Here is a 17,275-nt window from a genome sequence, read left to right on the forward strand (position 1 = left end):
AGGAAATAATAGTACTCATATATGAACTGCAGAAGTCTCCTATTCCAGGCACTCTATTTGTCCCATCTGAACTCCAACAGACTGGGGAGGTTTTGGTTTGAAATTTCATTGGAAGGTGGCATCTCTTGAGGAGGTAAACTAAGAACTTCATGTCCCTTCCCAGCATTCTGCTGCAATACCAGCTCTGGGGAGGAGCCCAAACATCTTGAAGCAGCAAAGCAAGTGCAATTGGTGTGAACAGGGAATGCATTATTATTGGGTGGTATCAGTCATGGTAAATAATTTCACTGGGTCTACTCTGAGTAAAATTTAGATGACTGGCTATTTGTTGTTGTTGTTAAGAAGAAATTTCACAAATAAAGCCAGCAGCAAAATAACTAGATTTCAGCACCAAACCAAGCACTTCACAGTGTAACAAGCCAGACATATCTGTGATGCGGAGAATATCAAGGTCCTCATGAGAAAATATAAGCCAACTGGGTAGGATCCCTCAGAGCAGAGTGAACTTTGATGCACCCTGAATGAAACAAATACATGCCTGTCCACCCTGTGTGATGCAAGCACACATTTGCACACAAAAGGATTAAGATGTATTCCCTGCAGACACGAACTACGGAAAGCCTTCAGCTATCTAATTATGCTTTTCCTTTCCTTATCTCCTGAGCTGTAAGGAACCCCCGGCTCTGCAGCATATCATTTGTGTCTCTACCCCATCCATCCTCTTTATGCAGTTCAGCATATTGGTCTGTGCATCTTTTAAAATAATCATCAGAATGCACTGCATTGCAAACGGAGCCATGTCTCTCCACACTGTAACAGCCTGGAAGGAATTAAAACTGCATATTTGGTAGATTATTGCAACAAGAATGTTATCTCTATATAGTTATACAAACACACAGAAAATGGAATCAAGCTACTCACAGAGAGAACCACAGGGAAGGTCTCCATTTCCTCGATTTCATCTGACTGCATTCAAAGCCAGGGCTGCAGCAAGCAGGATCAGCAAGCTCGCAACACTTAAGACTCACATCCGCAGTACCTTAGCTAGGAGGAAGAGGGGATCCTCTTGCCTGGGGGCATCATCTGACCAGGTAGAGCCCTGTAAAGACCAGAGATTTATCAAGGATAACTGAAGCATTTGACATTGGGTTCTACCAGCAAATAGCCAAGGATGAAATCAGACACAGGTTACTGATCTGTTCTTGGAGACTCAAGGGAAGAAATCTATGCCACACAGAGCATGAAAGAAACAGCATAAAATTCTGTTCTTCGTATAAATCCAGCTTTATGACATTTAGAGAACTTGCATGAAGAGATCCTAGTTCATGTGCCGGGTTTTGTGGATTTTTTGGGTGGTGATGGAATGGTTCGATTTTTTACCCTTCTGGTTTTTAAATAAATCCTTTAGAATTTTTTTTTAAAGAAAGGAATAGAAATTTAAAATTATAAACACTGACAAATAAAAATATCTAAAACAAGTTATTAAAACATGAATAATAAATGAAACATGATAACATCAAGAAACAATTAAAAGAGCAAAGCAGACAAAAAGCATATTTTCAGAAAAACCTGCTGGAAAAGAAAGCACTCACCTGCTCGCCAAAAGGTGAGCAGTAGTAGGGATGAGTAGGGCATTCAACTGTCCTAGTGCCACCACAGAAAAATAAAATATTGTCCCTTATGTGAATGACAAAGACCATGGCTTTCAGAAATGATATCAGTCAATCAAATTCATATGGATACAGATGATTGTTGAGATACTCTGATCCAGGCCAGCTAGGGTTCTAACACTTTCAGTTAAGCCTGGAAATGAGCTAACAAACATTGCAGATGGTATAATACTGCAATTATACATTTCAACCTGTCAGACTGAGTTAGCATTCTGTCAGTCACACTCGGGTCCAACTCAAGCTTCCAAACGATTTTCAGAGGCATCCCCACACAGAGAGCATTTCGGCAATCCAACACGGAAATTGTTATTCCAGTCTTAAAGTCAGCTCCACATCAGTTTTTGATTTATTTCTAAAAAGTGCGTGAAAATGTGAAAGCAGTTTCGTGTGCATTTCACCTAATATACCTATTTCTGCAAGTTTCTCCCTGATGTAATGCATTTTTGTACTCTTTTCACAAAGAGAAGTATTTTAACATGTACACTTTCCCTGCATGCATGCTTTTACATATGCTTTTTTTTTTTTTTTTTTTTGCTGGAGAACTGCACTCCAAATTTTGGAGAAGTGAGAATCTATAAAGGGCAGCTGCATACTGGTTTGACAGGTATGAATTAGGTAGGTTCACAGTCAAATGTAAGCTGAATAAATCCCACATCTCCATTTCTAGCTGAATGTTTCCTCTTCCTGGTTCTGCAGCAAGTGGACCAGGTAAGGACAAACAGTCAGTTGCCTCTGGGTATGCACCTACCCGACTGGTTGACAGACAGAGACAGAGGCAGAGGCCTGGCCTGGCAAGGAAACCAGGTCATTTAAAAAGCTTGTTGAGAGAGAAAATGAGGAAGGCAGAAAAGGAGAAGTAGAAGCCATACAGAAGGGAGGAGAGCAGATGCCTGGCCAGGGCTCCATGCTGCTAGGCTCAGTATGAAGCCAAGAGAAGCAAGGAAGCAGCATCACTCCACTGGGGCTTCTCTCTCCATTGTCACAACAGCAGGAGGAGAGAAAGGCACTTTCTACTCTGCTGAAGGGCCATTTCTATTGGGCTCCTCCTCTCCCTAAACTGTTTCCATTCCAAAAAGTCGTTATAAAATGGCTATGAACTGGTGCCTGGGTTTGTTTGTTTGTCTCTTCCCTCCTCATCCTTTTTTGCTTTTGCACCATATCTTTTAGATTGTAAGTCTTGGTTTTATTGATCTTAATTTAATCCACTGCAGGGAGGATATTGCTGTGGCTCCACCCGCAAAGCCAAACTGCTCCTGCTTAATCCTGGTCCTCCCTCTGCACAAGAGCAATCTAGTAGCCCCAGAAATACATTCTACAGCCTAGATAAGAATATGACTTGTAGCTGTTTAAACAGTCCTTACTTCATTTGCAAATCGAGCAAACAGGCCAGGAAATTTTTATTAATTCTGGCTTCCCATTTCATCCAAATGAGGAACCTACAAGTTAAATACTTCAGAACAAAGCAGGATATGAAGCCACAGTTTGGCTCAATAGCATGTCTTGTTCCAAAGCTGTTAACCATTGTTTCTCAGTTCAGATAAAATAGGGAACAATAGTTAACTTAAGACTTCCTGGCTTGTTTGTTGGCTTGGAGAAAGGTAATGTGAGCAAAAGGCTCAATCATATTTCAGTTTAATAAACCATTATATGGCTGTCCAAATCACTTCCACATGAAGTTTCCTTTGAAGTATTTGGAAACTACAACAAGGGCAGAGTTTTGACCTACATTAAAGTCTAGACTGGATTATTGTAACTCGCTCTACGTGGGGCTGCCCTTGAGACTGACCCAGAAACTCCAGTGGGTGCAGAATGCCGCGGCGAGACTCCTTACGGGGTCTTCACCGCGGGATCACATTCACCCGGTGCTATACCAGCTGCACTGGCTCCCAGTGGCGTACAGGATCAGGTTTAAGGTGCTGGTTTTAACCTTTAAAGCCCTATACAGCCTAGGACCCTTGTACCTATGGGACCACCTCTCTTGGTATGCCCCACGGAGGACCTTACAGTCTGCAAACAAAAACATCTTGGAGGTCCTGGGCCACAGAAAGGTTAGGCTGGCCTCAACCAGAGCCAGGGCTTTTTCGGCTGTGGCTCCGATCTGGTGGAACGCTCTGTCACAAGAGACTAGGGCCCTGCGGGACTTGACATCTTTCCACAGGGCCTGCAAGACAGAGCTGTTCCACCAGGCCTTTGGCCAGGACACAACCTGAGCCCCTCCTTTGGCAATCCTCACAGAACTCTAGCCCAATGGTTGCCATTAATCTGATATGAACTGATTTTATAATGAACTGATTTTAGAATGTTGTATCACTTTACTGTTGTTAGCCAGTCTGAGCCCAGCTTCTGCTGGGGAGGGCGGGATATAAATAAATTATTATTATTATTATTATTATTATTATTATTATTATTATTATTATTACCTCAGTTGGACCAGAGGTCAATCGAATACAATATATCCTGCTTCTGACACTGGCCATTCAGATGACTCCAGCAAACCCACACATAGAGCCTCAAGGCAACAGCTCTCTCACCTGCTGCTGCTCCCCAGCAACTGGTATGGAACTTCCATATAACCAACAAAATCAAAATATCACCCCTCCATGAATTAATTTGCCTTTTAAAGGTACATAGACTCATAGCTGTTATATCATAGGGTGGCAGTGGATTTCATAAATCATGCATTGTAGACTTGAATTTATAGTTTTATTTGTTACCACCTTGCACACTATGGTTGAACGTTCAGCTGGGCACCATCAACATATTGATAGTAGCCCCACTCCAAATCTCCAGATAACATTTCTGGGCTTTTTATTATTGTTTTTGTATTACTGGTGTATTTTTGTTTCTAGGTATTATATTGATATTTACTTAAATGTTTTGGTGGGGTTTTTTGTTCTCTTGTTATGATTTGAGCTGTTTTGCAGCTTGAAAAGCAGGATACAAATATGAAATCAAATAAAAATAAATAAAATGAAAGCTATCGTTACAAATGCTGGGAGAATATCAACCACATGCAGTAAACAGACGTTGGAATTTGCAAACTCTCTCACAAAATCCAGAGTAAAGAGCTTTGTGCTGCACGATTTATGATGCCTTAGTCTTCCAAGAACAAAGTTGTTACATTTGGCCTGAAAGTAGGACACTGACAAATTATGTAACAAATAACCAATCATCCCAACAATAACATGTTTATGCTCTGCAATTCCTATTGTAAACTGGCATGAAGGAGTCCACTGTAGATGAATTAGGAAACTACCAAATTCAAAACTGATTTTTCATCATGTAAACTAGCTTATATGGATCCCAATATTTATAGTCTTAAGTAACAGTAAACTATTGTACTTACAATTCCAGATACTGCTGCTTGGTACTGTAGAGGAAAAAGAGGCATATTGTGTACAGAATGAAGCAAGGCCAGCTGTACTCAAACTATGATCCAAGGACCACCAGGATGAAAATAACAGTAAAATGCTGGTGTGTCCTAGGTTAGCAATCTACCTAGCAGAACTCCCACTGAACTCAATGGAACTAACTTCTGAGCAGGCGTGTTAAAGCCACAAGCCTCCGTCTTCAGCACCACAAGCATCTCTAACTGTAATGTCAAAGGAACGCCCAGCTGCTGGCACTCACAGAGAAGCATCCATTACTCCCCCAGTGCCCACCCCCCTAATACTCTTAAGAGGGTCTCTTCTCCAGTCTTCAGGGTAGCTGGAAGTAGGAAGGCAGAAAAAGTCCTCTTTTCCTTCCTTTCTGCAGTTTTAATCTGAAATCTGAGGCGCAGTACTGCACCCAGAGCTCAGAAACTGCTCGCGCTAATGAAATTCCCTGTTGCAAAATGTGCCTAGAACAAGACTGTTTCGAACACTGAACTCCCTGGATCCATACAGTCATTCCATCCTGACTAGATCTTATAAGCCATGAGGAGCAATGGTCAAGAACATGTGGTGAGCACCCTGCAAGCACCCTGTTGTATCCCCAGGCAGCAAAAGCAAAATAAATAAATAAAAAATTATTCCACAAGATGTTACTAGATGGTAACCTTAACAGGAGGGGTGGGGCAGGCACTTGTCTATCCCCCTCCATAATTGGTCCCAGAGCCAGCAAGACATGGGTAGAATCATAGAATAGTAGAGTTGGAAGGATCCCAAGGGTCATCTAGTCCAACCCCCTGCAATGCAGGAATCTCAGCTAAAGCATACATGACAGATGGCCATTCAAGCTCTGGTTAAAAACCTCCAAGGAAGGAGAGCCCACAACCTCCCAAGAGAGACAGTTCCACTGTCAAACAGCTCCTACTGTCAGAAAGTTCTTCCTGGTGTTTAGTCAGAATCCCCTTTCTTGTAACTTGAAGCCATTGGTTCAGTCCTACCCTCCAGAGCAGAAGAAAACAAGCTTGCTCCATCTTCCATGTGACAGCCCTTCAGATATTTGAAGATGGCTATCATATCTCCTCTCAGTCTCTTGTCCAAGCTAAACATACCCAGCCCCTTCAACCGCTCCAAATAAGGTCTGGTTTTCAGAGCCTGGATCACCTTGGTTGCCCCACTATGCACATGTTCCAGCGTGTCAACATCCTTCTTAAATCATGCTAGAGTTTCCTCCAGCCTGGTGTTGTTGTTGATGAAGGTCATGTCAGTCCAGAATAAAACATCACTCTTCCATGATTTGATCATCGATCAAGGGACCAATCTGGAATGCATCAGCAAGACCTGGGGGGAGGGGGGAATGAGTTGGAGCAGTGGCCTAACACAGATTTGTCCACCCAGATACTTGAACACCATCACACCTTGGAGAGCCAAACCCAAAATTTGAAAAATGAAACTAAAGCATCCAGGCAAAAGAACCTAACAAAAACACCATACTTCTTTCTTTCTTCCTTCTTTACATACCTTACAATCAAATAGGCATATTACAAAGAAACATGAAGCCTTGGATTGTTTGAAGACCATGTGATACTCCTGGACTTTGAACTTTTAATTACTAGATGAAGCCACGTACAAATCCACTGAAGCACATTTGAAAACTATGACATTTCAGTACTTAAATTTCAGAACTAAAAGGAGGCCTTTTTCACAGAATGTGTTACCAGAAGAAACAAAACCAGTTTTCTGCCCCTAACATCTCTTTCTACCTCTGTGTGCATCAGTGCCTTATTTAGTGACAATAGTCTCTCATATAACTAATAGAAGAATGGTGTTACTTTCACACTTCCAGCGACCAAAATTATACATCACATGAACTTTCACCTAGTTCTATATAAATCCCTAATCTAATTATGTTCTTGCACTGAAAAACAGATTTTCATAAGCCACATTAACCGAGTACAACAGTACACCTTCTTCCATGACAATGACAAAGATTTTTATTGTTGTTAAAATAGCTGTCTCTCTTAGTCTAGTGCTCTTCTTCCAACAGTGGTCAAACAGATGTCCATGAGAAATTCATAATCAATCCATATTTGAAGTGTCAAATGAGGACATTAAAATGAAGGACTTATTGACATTCTGTAGTGGCAGCAGGGCTATATGCTGCTTTAAAATAGGAACTGTAGAATTTGAATATTTAACTTTGGTATAAAAATGCCTGGCATATAACCATAGTGGAAAAGCTTAACACATAAAATAGGAATATTAAAAGGAAGTCAAAAACCCACAAGCGTTTTATGACATATTGTGGAAATTCATGGTATATAACAAGGGCTGAAAAACACTCTGTCACCTGCATCTTCAAAAATATTATCTTCATGATATTTTGTATCTTAATTGTACTGCTGACCATCTGTACAGTCAAACTGGAGGACTATTGGATACTCCTAGGCTGTACCTATGTGATGGATTTAATTACATGCTGGGGGGGGGGGATATCATAATTATCCCTTTAATACCAGGATTTGGTTGTAAGTGGGTGGGGGAGATGTTTATTGGTTGCAGTTTTGTGTTGTATTATTTTAAAACTAATTTAAAAAATCAAAATATCATAATCAGAGAAGTCATATTTTGTTGTATACTCCCATCAGCTGATAGTCAGAGATACTTTTGATAATCAAAGCATTTAAACAGCATGTAGTGAATTGAAAATTAAGAATACTATATAAAAGTTCTGGATTATTGACTTTGGTGACTTTAGTATTTCCTCATGAAAATAATCCTGGTCAAGTATACATCAAATGTTTATATTGGTGCAAATGAAACAAACCTGCTTTTTGCTTTAGAACTGTTTAAAATAAAAAGGCTGAAGCCCTCGAAATTCATGAACAATCAGTTGTGTTTCATTGTGCTCCACACTTTTCTTGCTAGCTTTTTTCCTTTGATACATACAGTTCCTTGTTCTGAGAGTAGAGTATGTGGCAAGAGAAAAACAGATTCTTTCACTTATACTCTTGGATTCTGCTCCCCTGCAGACTTCATGCTTAAAAGCTGGCAGGGGATTTGATGAAAATGCTTAATTCTGAGGGGCTGGAGCATAGGATCCTTGTCAGTTTCAACTCCTGCTGGCTTGCAAGGATGGAACTGGCAGAGGAGCAAAGGGTTTGCACAGCAGGCCTGATACAAAACTTAGGTCACATGCACATTGAAATGCAACACCCCAGATGCGTCTCTCTTTAGCTTCCCATTCAACAGTTAACATACTGCATACCTATGAGGCAACCTGTTACGTTGCACCAGAAGATAAAACACACACGTCAAATTTAAGGTCTTTTAAAATATGGGCAAATAAAGCACACACAGTTCTCATGCCCAAGTGTATAAAACAGAGTACTGTATCTTTATTATACTGCCATCCTGTGGCTGCTTTGGCTCATATACATACTAAGCCTCGTCTCCTTGTTACACTTCTGTTTCTGCCATTTTTCTCCAGCTTGTTCAGATGCTCTTCAATTACCAACTTTGAATAAATCTTTTACATTGTCATTCTTCCTTCATTATTAAAAGAATTTCCTTTAAGTAAAAGAAAGCAAGTACACACACCCATTTGCTACATACACTGTTCATTGCTTCTTTGGAAGTGATGGGAAAAGTGCATTCTTCCCTTGCAAAACCTAGCTACCCTGGTGTAGCACAGTGGCAACAAAGTCACTATCATGAACTCACTAGGTGGCTTCAGGCAAGCCACTCTCTTGTTCTTCCCTCTGCAATGTGGGAGAATAAAGACAACTTACAGCAGTGCTACTCAAAGTAGCGGTTCACTGACAAGTGCAGTCCATAAGCCATTGGCTTCCGGTCCACACCGACTTCACTGCAGCCCATGTTGGGTGTGGCACTTCAAGGACAAAGTATGGCACCAGTCCCTGGCACATTGGTGGGGTGGGGAATTGCTGGTCCACCACAGAGTTTGAGAAGAATTGCTGTACAGGCTGTTGCGAGGATTACAAGCGCTGTAGGACATGAACATGAAGTGTTAAAACACTTGAAACTGCTGTGCAAACATTGAGCATTATTACAGCATGATCCTATACAAGTCTATTAAAAAGTCTCCATGAGTTCAGTGTGCCTTACCTCCAAGGAAGGTGGGTAAAGGAATGCAGCTTATTATATCATATTCCCCCCTTTCCCCCCTTAAAAATAAGAACCTTTGCTGATTTTGTGGAAAGGTTTGTTGTACATTTGCCAGCAGTCATTCCCCGAACATTTGGCTCTTTCATGCATGCCTCTTTCTTTCCTGTTATCCTTTGTACTGTCATGTTTGAGATTGTAAAATCTTTAAAGCAGACACCTATACTTTTGTTGTTCCTTATTTTACTCTGTAAACATACTATGTACATTGATCTCACTGCATACATTAATGACAATTGTAATCAGGCACAAGAGCCACTCATTCAAAAAATAAAGGTAAGGCTCATGTTTACAGCTAGGTATCTTAGCACTTGAAACTGACAGTACAACCATGTTCCTTTGCTGAGCAACGGAAACTCCTACACTGCAACAATATAAAAGTGATCAAACGACAATCATATGTACCAGAAGCAAATGAGGAAGAAAAATAGCTTATTTTCTTTCAAAGTGAAAGGTTGATCATAGGGAAATATTTTTTACATTATTTACAATAGAAAACAGCAGAACAATTCAAGTAAGGCTGTGCTTATTACTGGCATTTGGGACTTGAGAACACTGACGGTAAGTACAGCTCAGTTATTAAATCATAAGAATGTAACAGATTATGCTTAGCTTCTGCAATGCAAAGTATATCTTATCTCATTTCTGGGAAGGAAGCAATGCTTTTATTGCATGCTTTTACCATTTTGTGGCTATTTCTGAAGAGCAGGATACGGCTAATCCCATGCTTGCATTTTAAAAAGAAGGGGAAAAATAGTTGGGTGGTTTCAGGTTGCACAGAGAGGAATAGGCTATTTAATCCTTTGTCGCTCAAAATCAGCAGCCCAGCCTTTCTCACACAAGGGGGGGGGGGGAAGGATACAATATCCCCCATATTTTCCCTGATGAATCCCACAAACATAAGCAAATGTTGCCTGTCTTGCCTCAAAAGGCGCAATCTGGCAAGTCAAATTGCTTGAAAGAACTAATTTCTCTGCCGAAGAAGCTACAAACTGCTTTTTACCACTTATTAGAGCAAAAATATGTGCACACTAGTGTGAAGCAAGGACAGAGGTACACACTGAAAACTAATCCACCATTTCGGATGCTCCTGCTATTCTATGTCTGTTGGAGCAGAGGCCCCAAGCATCACTAATCCCTTTCTCCTCACCAAGGTGGGAAGCAACGTCACCTCCATTTAGGGAATAAGGATGCACTGGACCCCATGATAAAACAAGAACTTTAGCTGAAAATATAGCACAGATGATTCTTAAGAAGCATCAGCACTGTCAGAAAGCACAGCCCCATCCCAGAGCCCCAACTGGGTGGGGAAAGGTAGGAACTTTTAACTGCTGCTCCACCGGTATGGAGTATACCTGCCTGCAGATTTACCTGCCTACCTTACCTTTAACATAAAATACCTACCTATTATTGCCGAATGAATTTAAGAATTTTAGATGCTGAAAAAGTGTGCCTCGGATATAAAATATCTGGAAGAGCTGCTGCAGTATGAATAACTCTGGCATTTAAAGCTGAGTTTTGTTGAATATGTGCAGAGTTCTTTTTCCTTCATTGGGAGACAATTTTTCAAATAAGAACTGAGTAACAACGTTTCCCTGAATGCCCTTCCTTTAGGAAAGAAGTGCTTCATTTATCAGAAGACTATCTGGATATACCATCAAATCTGTACTTCAGTGCTTCACCATAAGTCACCCTACCAAAGGTGACAGTGGCTCCACACCAGCTCAGAGAGTGACATTCCGGGGCGTGAGCGGCAAGAGTCCTGGGCAGGAACGCTGAGACTGGGGTACGGGTGCTGGTGCTGGTGCTGGTAGCAGAGGCAGTCCGAGTAGCCAAGTGAAGTCCAATGGAGGGAGCAGGGGCAAGAGGCAGTCCAATTGGTGGGTCCATGGTCAGGAAGCAGCAGCAAGTCAAACAAGGGTCAGAGGCAAGAGGAAGTCCAGAAGCGTACCTGAGTCAAGGTGGGTGAGAAGTCTAGCCAGGCAAGGTCACGATGCAGGGTCACGGGAGCTCAACAAAAGACCAAGTTGCTGTGGCAAAGACCAAAAGTGAAATGCAGGCCTGATCTAGCTCTCCTGGGCTTGCTCCCAGCTGCAGTGCATCTTGTCACCTGACTGTGCTTGCTGGCCTGCGCCTGATTCATATAAGGTTGGCACAGCCAGGGTCTGGCTCCCACAAATCCTCAGAGTGCTCGGGGCCTAGTTCCTGCAAAACCTCAGTGCTCATTACAGGCAGCAGGCAGTGAGAGGCCCAAGTATTCATTGGCCTTGTTAGGAGATCTGCTGGGAAGATGACAAAAACATGCAGGTTGTTGCACTGAATGCCCCTTGAAAATGATGCCACATACCTCTGTGGTCTTCTATGAGGTAGCACAGTGTGCATACACTGATATTCATAAAAATGCACAGCCTTTAAATGTTTGTGCATTGCACTGCATATGTGGCTACCATCTTCCATGTCATATTTTAGTATTACATGAGACAGAAAGCTCAAAAATGCACTATACCAGACAAAAGAACAGCTCAGCTGCCATTTTTCTGGCACCATAGCCAATTCTAGCAACTAGCCCAGAGGGTAAAATTCTGGTCCAGAGGTCAGCAAACTTTTTTTGGAGGGTGTCGGTTCACTGTCCCCCAGACCTTGTGGCGTGCCAGACAGCGCACACACACGGGTGCGCACGGCAGAGGGACTTCTCTCTCTCCCCCTCTCCCCCAGCCCCTCCCCTCCCCCTGCCTACCTATGCTGCTGTCCATGCTGCGCTCTCCCAACTGCGGCTCCTGTGCCCTTGCAAGGGCTGCTTTCAGGCTGCTCGTCACGCCGCTGCCGCCAGCGCTCGCAAGGACAGGCACAGGAGCCGCAGTTGGGAGAGACGCTGCGCTGTGCTCTGCCAACCGCTGCTCCTGTGCCTGCCCTTGCAAGCAGCAGAGGCTGTCAGCGGCGGCGGAGGGATGAGCAGCCCGAAAGGGCTGGCTGGCTCCAGAGAGGTGCTGCCCAAAATGGCGCTCAGCCAGCTCAGCCCAGCCCACTTCCTCCACTACGCAGGGTGGGGAGAAGGGTGCGGAGAAGCCAGGCGCAGGGAGAGGCGCCGCGGTGGGTGGTTGTGGGGCAATGGCGCCCAAAAAAAATGAACGGGGAAAAAATGAACAAACAGAACCGCTGATCCACGGAACATCCGCAGGCGGGATCCTCAGGGCAATTGGGCCAGATCTGGCCCGCGGACCGTAGTTTGCCGACCCCTGTTCTGGTCAGTCTCGCTGGTTGGCAACCCTAGTGGCTTTCTTAGGATATACGTATATTACAAATGTAAATTACTTTGTCTTCCATGGCTTCCAACCATGGAACTTAGGAAATCATGATTCTTGGTTCTCTAATAAGAAACCCTAAGTAAAGAAAGAAGTTCTGCTCCTATAGTTCACATACAGAAGCCCTGACAACTAACCCAGTTCATATCTGGCTTAAATTTGTAATATACATACAACTTTAACTTCAAAGATTCCAAATAAGGGGGGCGGGAATAACTAACTAGGAATTTATTTTTTGTGTGTTTCAGGATTGTCCAACTTACAGGAGCAATATTTCCATACACTATGAACCTAGAAACAGAAACATTTTGCCAAGAATACCTAGCACATAAAGGTACAGTAGTAAAACCATATTACTGGCTAACAGTGAGCCAAAGCTGTGTCAAGTGCCCTTATCACATAAGAACAGGTGAAGAAGCAAGAGTTCCTTATGTAGAATTTCATAATGCCTTTGGATTCCCATACAGATCAATGCCTTCCCATAATAAACACCTTCTATTTTATGAATTGAGGCATTCATCAGGGAAATTAATTCAAAAAGGCCATGCTACAAATTGCACAGAGTACAACATTCATCCAGAATCAATGTTATTTGAAATAGGCGGTTATCTAGATTCAGTTGTGCACAATTATGAGAATGCTGGATACATAATTATTTATTCAAACTACTCACCTTGTAACGAGGCAGAGCATGGCTGCATAAGCAAAATGTACAACTTCCTGATGAAGTATCAAGACATTACACTCTGCATTTATTTTGCACAGCTGTACCACACAGAGGAGGATTTCCCAGTATCCACATGGAACTGTGAAGCTCTGCAAAGCCTGGCTAGCATGTGGCCTCAGGTGACATTGAGCCCACTGTGTGGTGGACTTTGGCATTCCCTCCTAAACAGTTTTGTGACTAATATACAACACCCAAGTCTCCATCATCCAATTTTGCCTGCAAGAGTATGGGCTGACAGACGAAATGCACAACAAATTAGCAGCATTACAGGAATGAAATTTCCTTTTATGAAGACCCAGCCTCAGCCAGGCTATGGACACCCAACTGTTCTGCCATCTCTGCAAAAGTACTTTTTGCCCAGTTCAGACTCTCAGCATCCAGCACCAATGATGAATGGTAGATTGCTCCCTCTGAGGATACCGCCCCCCCATTCAACACCTCCCATTGATGTTTTTTCCAGTTTTAGAAAGCAGCCACTATACCCCCAACCTAAAAATATTGTCAGACACTTAAAAATGCCAGATAAGTCATTAAGCAAAGCTAAACGTCTGCAAGTAATTCCAAACGGAAGATCTGTTTACACGGAAAGAATTACTGAACGAGTTTAAAGTATCAAGTCTAAAGAGCATGAACTGCACAGAAACAGGATCCAATTCACCTCATTCAAAAATTGAACGCAGGGCTGACAATTCACTCGGCATGTAAGCAGCTCAAATGCTTATACGCATGTTTTTCATATGTACTGTGGCTATTATGCCAGCATAGGAAACACCAACTTCGAGCCGCTGAATGAAGAGACTAAGGCAATTCTGCTAGTCAGTGTGGCTACTGGACAGCGTCATCCTCCATTTTCTGTTAGAGTATTAAGACAACTTTCATCTTAAGGATATTTCCTTTATAATAATTATTTTGTACTGATTTGTTGTCATTGTTCTATGCAGTTTTGGCTGTAAACTTGTACCTGCCAACAGAAAGCTGGGATATAAATGTAATAAAATAAATCCAATCATCAAACATGCTGCATGTAAAAGACTAATATTCAATTCTTCTATCATCTCCAGAAAATACCTTAAAGTCAGCCCAGACATCATCAGCGCTATTTGGAAATTCAATTTATTTTTGCTACGCCTTGCTTTTTAGTGGATATCACAGGTAGCTCTTCAAACTTCCCTTTGAAATTATTAAAAGTACTTGCAAGCATAATGGTTCGGAGTGGGTGGATACCTATTCCTGGAATAATCTTGCATCTGATGAAGTTCAGTCAAGTCCAGGGGTTGGCAAACTAGGCTCTGTGGGCCAAATCAGGCCCACGAGGGTTGTTAACCTGGCCCGGCCGCTGTCTGAACTCCCTGGAAAAAAAGACAAAAAAGAGGGAAGCCGCCACACGTTCTTGCGTGAAGTCCTCCTTCAGGAGGTGCAGGAGGAAAAGGAGGAGGCAGAGGTGCCGCTGGCGGGAAAAGAGGCACCATCCTGGGCAGGGGAGGGGGCGAGAGATTTACGGGCGGAGGGAAAAGAGTGAGGGTGAAGAGAACAGGTAGGAGCTCTCCCCACTGGCTGAACAGCGGCGCTCTGGCCTCTGCTGCCCCCATCCCACCCCCGAAGGGCCCCCATCCCACCCCCGAAGCATGGAAGAGGCGCCAGCGGCAGGAGGCCCAGCAGGCCACAATGCAGCACCAAACCCAGGCGAGGAGCCCCCCATCCAAACAATGACTATCATCAGTGCAGGTAAGATTTTTATTTTTTTTAATTTTTATCATCTACAATACTGTCTGGCCTGCCTGGTACTCTTGCATGGAATGGGTTCTTTTAAAATGCACCTGTGGGTTATTTGTGGGGCCTGCCTGATGTGCATAGGAATTCATTCATTTCCCCCCACTCAAAATATAGTCCAGCCCCCACAAGGTCTGAGGGAAAGTGGACCAGTTGCAGACCCCTGATCTAGTCCATGAAAGTGTATGCTGCAACAAATCTGCTGCACACAATCCGGAAGGCAGCCCTGTATAGGGAAGTTTTTAATGTTTGATGTTTTATTATGCTTTTATATTATGTCATAAGCTGCCCAGAGTGGCTGGGGCAACCCAGTCAGGTGGGCACGGTACAAGATATAAAACTATTATTATTATACATATCTATTCAGAAGTCCCCAAAGATATAAATGAGGCCTACTCCCAGGCAAACAGGTACAGTGGTGCCCCGCAAGACGAATGCCTCGCAAGACGGAAAACCCGCTACACGAAAGGGTTTTCCGTTTTGGAGGTGCTTCGCAAAACAAATTTCCTATGGGCTTGCTTCGCAGGATGAAAATGTCTTGCGAGTTCCTGCGGGGTTTTTTTCCTCCCCCCCCCCTTTTTCCCAAGCCACTAAGCCACTTATCAGCTGATCCGCTACGCCGCTAAACAGCTGATCCGCTAAGCCGCTTATCAGCTGATCCGCTAAGCCGCTTATCAAGTGATCCGCTAAGCCGCTAAACAGCTGATCCGCTAAGCCGCTGATCTGCTAAGCCGCTTATCAGCTGATCCGCTAAGCCCGCTAAGCCGCTAATAGCTTTAATCCGCTAATCCGCTAATGGGCTTGCTTCGCAAGACGAAAAAACCGCAAGACAAAGAGACTCGCGGAACGGATTCTTTTCGTCTTGCGAGGCACCACTGTATATCCTATTGCTGGCTTGATTATTCTCTTACTGCACTACATAATTATTTGCTGTTCCTACTTTGGTAAAGAACTTAAACTTGGGGGTATGCACTGGCTGCTGTTTTTAAAATATAATAATAATAATAATAATAATAATAATAATAATAATAATAATAGATAATAATAATAATAATAATTTTTTATTTATACCCCGCCCTCCCCAGCCAAGGCTGGGCTCAGAGCAGCTTACAAGCAATAATAAAAACAAGATGAATGTTTACAACTTAAAAACAAAAATAAAATACAACATTAAAATAATGGAACATTAAAATATTAAAATGTAGCCTCATCGCAGGAGGAGAAGGAAAAGAAAAAAGAAAGAAAGAGAGGGAGGGAATCAAATTGGCTCCAGGCCAAAGGCCAGGCGGAACAACTCTGTCTTACAGGCCCTGCGTGGAGAAATCAGATCCTGCAGGGCCCTGGTCTCATGAGGCAGAGCGTTCCACCAGGCCGGAGCCAGTGTTGAAAAGGCCCTGGCTCTGGTTGAAGCCAATCTAACTTCCTTAGGGCTCGGGACCTCTAGGGTGTTGCTATTTATGGACCTTGAGGCTCTCCGTTGGGCATACCAGGAGACGCGGTCCCGTAGGTACGAGGGTCCTAGGCCGTGAAGGGCTTTAAAGGTCAAAAGCAGCACCTTAAATCTGACCCTGTACTCCACCGGGAGCCAGTGCAGCTGGAAAAGCACTGGGTGAATATGCTCCCATGGCAGAGACCCTGTGAGGAGCCTCGCTGCAGCATTCTGCACCCGCTGGAGTTTCTGGGACAGCTTCAAGGGCAGCCCCGCGTAGAGCGAATTACAGTAGTCAAGCCTGGAGGTGACCGTCGCATGGGTCACTGTGGCCAGGTCGGGGCCGGAAAGGTAAGGGGCCAACTGCTTGATGCGGCGAAGGTGGAAAAATGTCACCTTGGCTATTGCTGTAACTTGCGCCTCCATGGAAAGTGAGGCGTCAAGGATTACACCCAAACTCTTAACGGAAGGCAATGGCACTAATTGCCCCCCCCCAAGAGAAGGGAGTTGGTTCCGCATCCCCATGCCATCCCGACCCAGCCAAAAAGCGATGCGTCCGCCTCATGACCTTGGGGATGAGGTGGAAATCCGAATTAGAAGGGCAAAGTTGTACCACAAAAAACCCCGTCAGAAGATACAAATGTCTAACAATTTTCTTTTACGAGCACTGAGCAAAAATCAGAGCGAACCGCCCTCTGGTTCCGAGCAGCCGTGGGGCTTCTTTCAGGCCTAACAGCCCCCCCCCACCAGCCAGGCGACATTTTGGCCCCCGGCTGGAATTCGGAGGCCGGGATCCCGGGCCCATCCGTTGCTATAGGAACCTG

General features: G+C 43.6%; 2 protein-coding genes across 4 annotated transcripts in view; one reads left to right on the plus strand and one right to left on the minus strand.

Moving 5' to 3' along the window:
• RGL1 (ral guanine nucleotide dissociation stimulator like 1) overlaps positions 1 to 1,033 on the minus strand; it is a 133,264-nt gene extending 132,231 nt beyond the window's left edge. For 2 of the 3 annotated variants that reach the window (XM_053391087.1, XM_053391082.1), the window contains exon 1: positions 922 to 1,032. The gene's annotated coding sequence lies outside the window, so the exon portion shown is untranslated. Of the gene's footprint in view, positions 1 to 921 lie in introns of all 3 variants that reach the window. The other variant, XM_053391086.1, reaches the window with a different exon arrangement.
• Positions 1,034 to 12,717: 11,684 nt separating this feature from the next.
• On the plus strand, positions 12,718 to 14,302 carry APOBEC4 (apolipoprotein B mRNA editing enzyme catalytic polypeptide like 4). The gene has a single exon (XM_053391096.1). It carries the CDS (start codon positions 12,811 to 12,813, stop codon positions 13,858 to 13,860), a length of 1,050 nt encoding a protein of 349 aa, XP_053247071.1. The 5' UTR covers positions 12,718 to 12,810; the 3' UTR covers positions 13,861 to 14,302.
• The last annotated feature ends 2,973 nt before the right edge of the window (positions 14,303 to 17,275 follow it).

This window comes from Podarcis raffonei, chromosome 6 (assembly GCF_027172205.1).
Source record: "Podarcis raffonei isolate rPodRaf1 chromosome 6, rPodRaf1.pri, whole genome shotgun sequence".
NCBI classification, from domain to species: domain Eukaryota; kingdom Metazoa; phylum Chordata; class Lepidosauria; order Squamata; family Lacertidae; genus Podarcis; species Podarcis raffonei.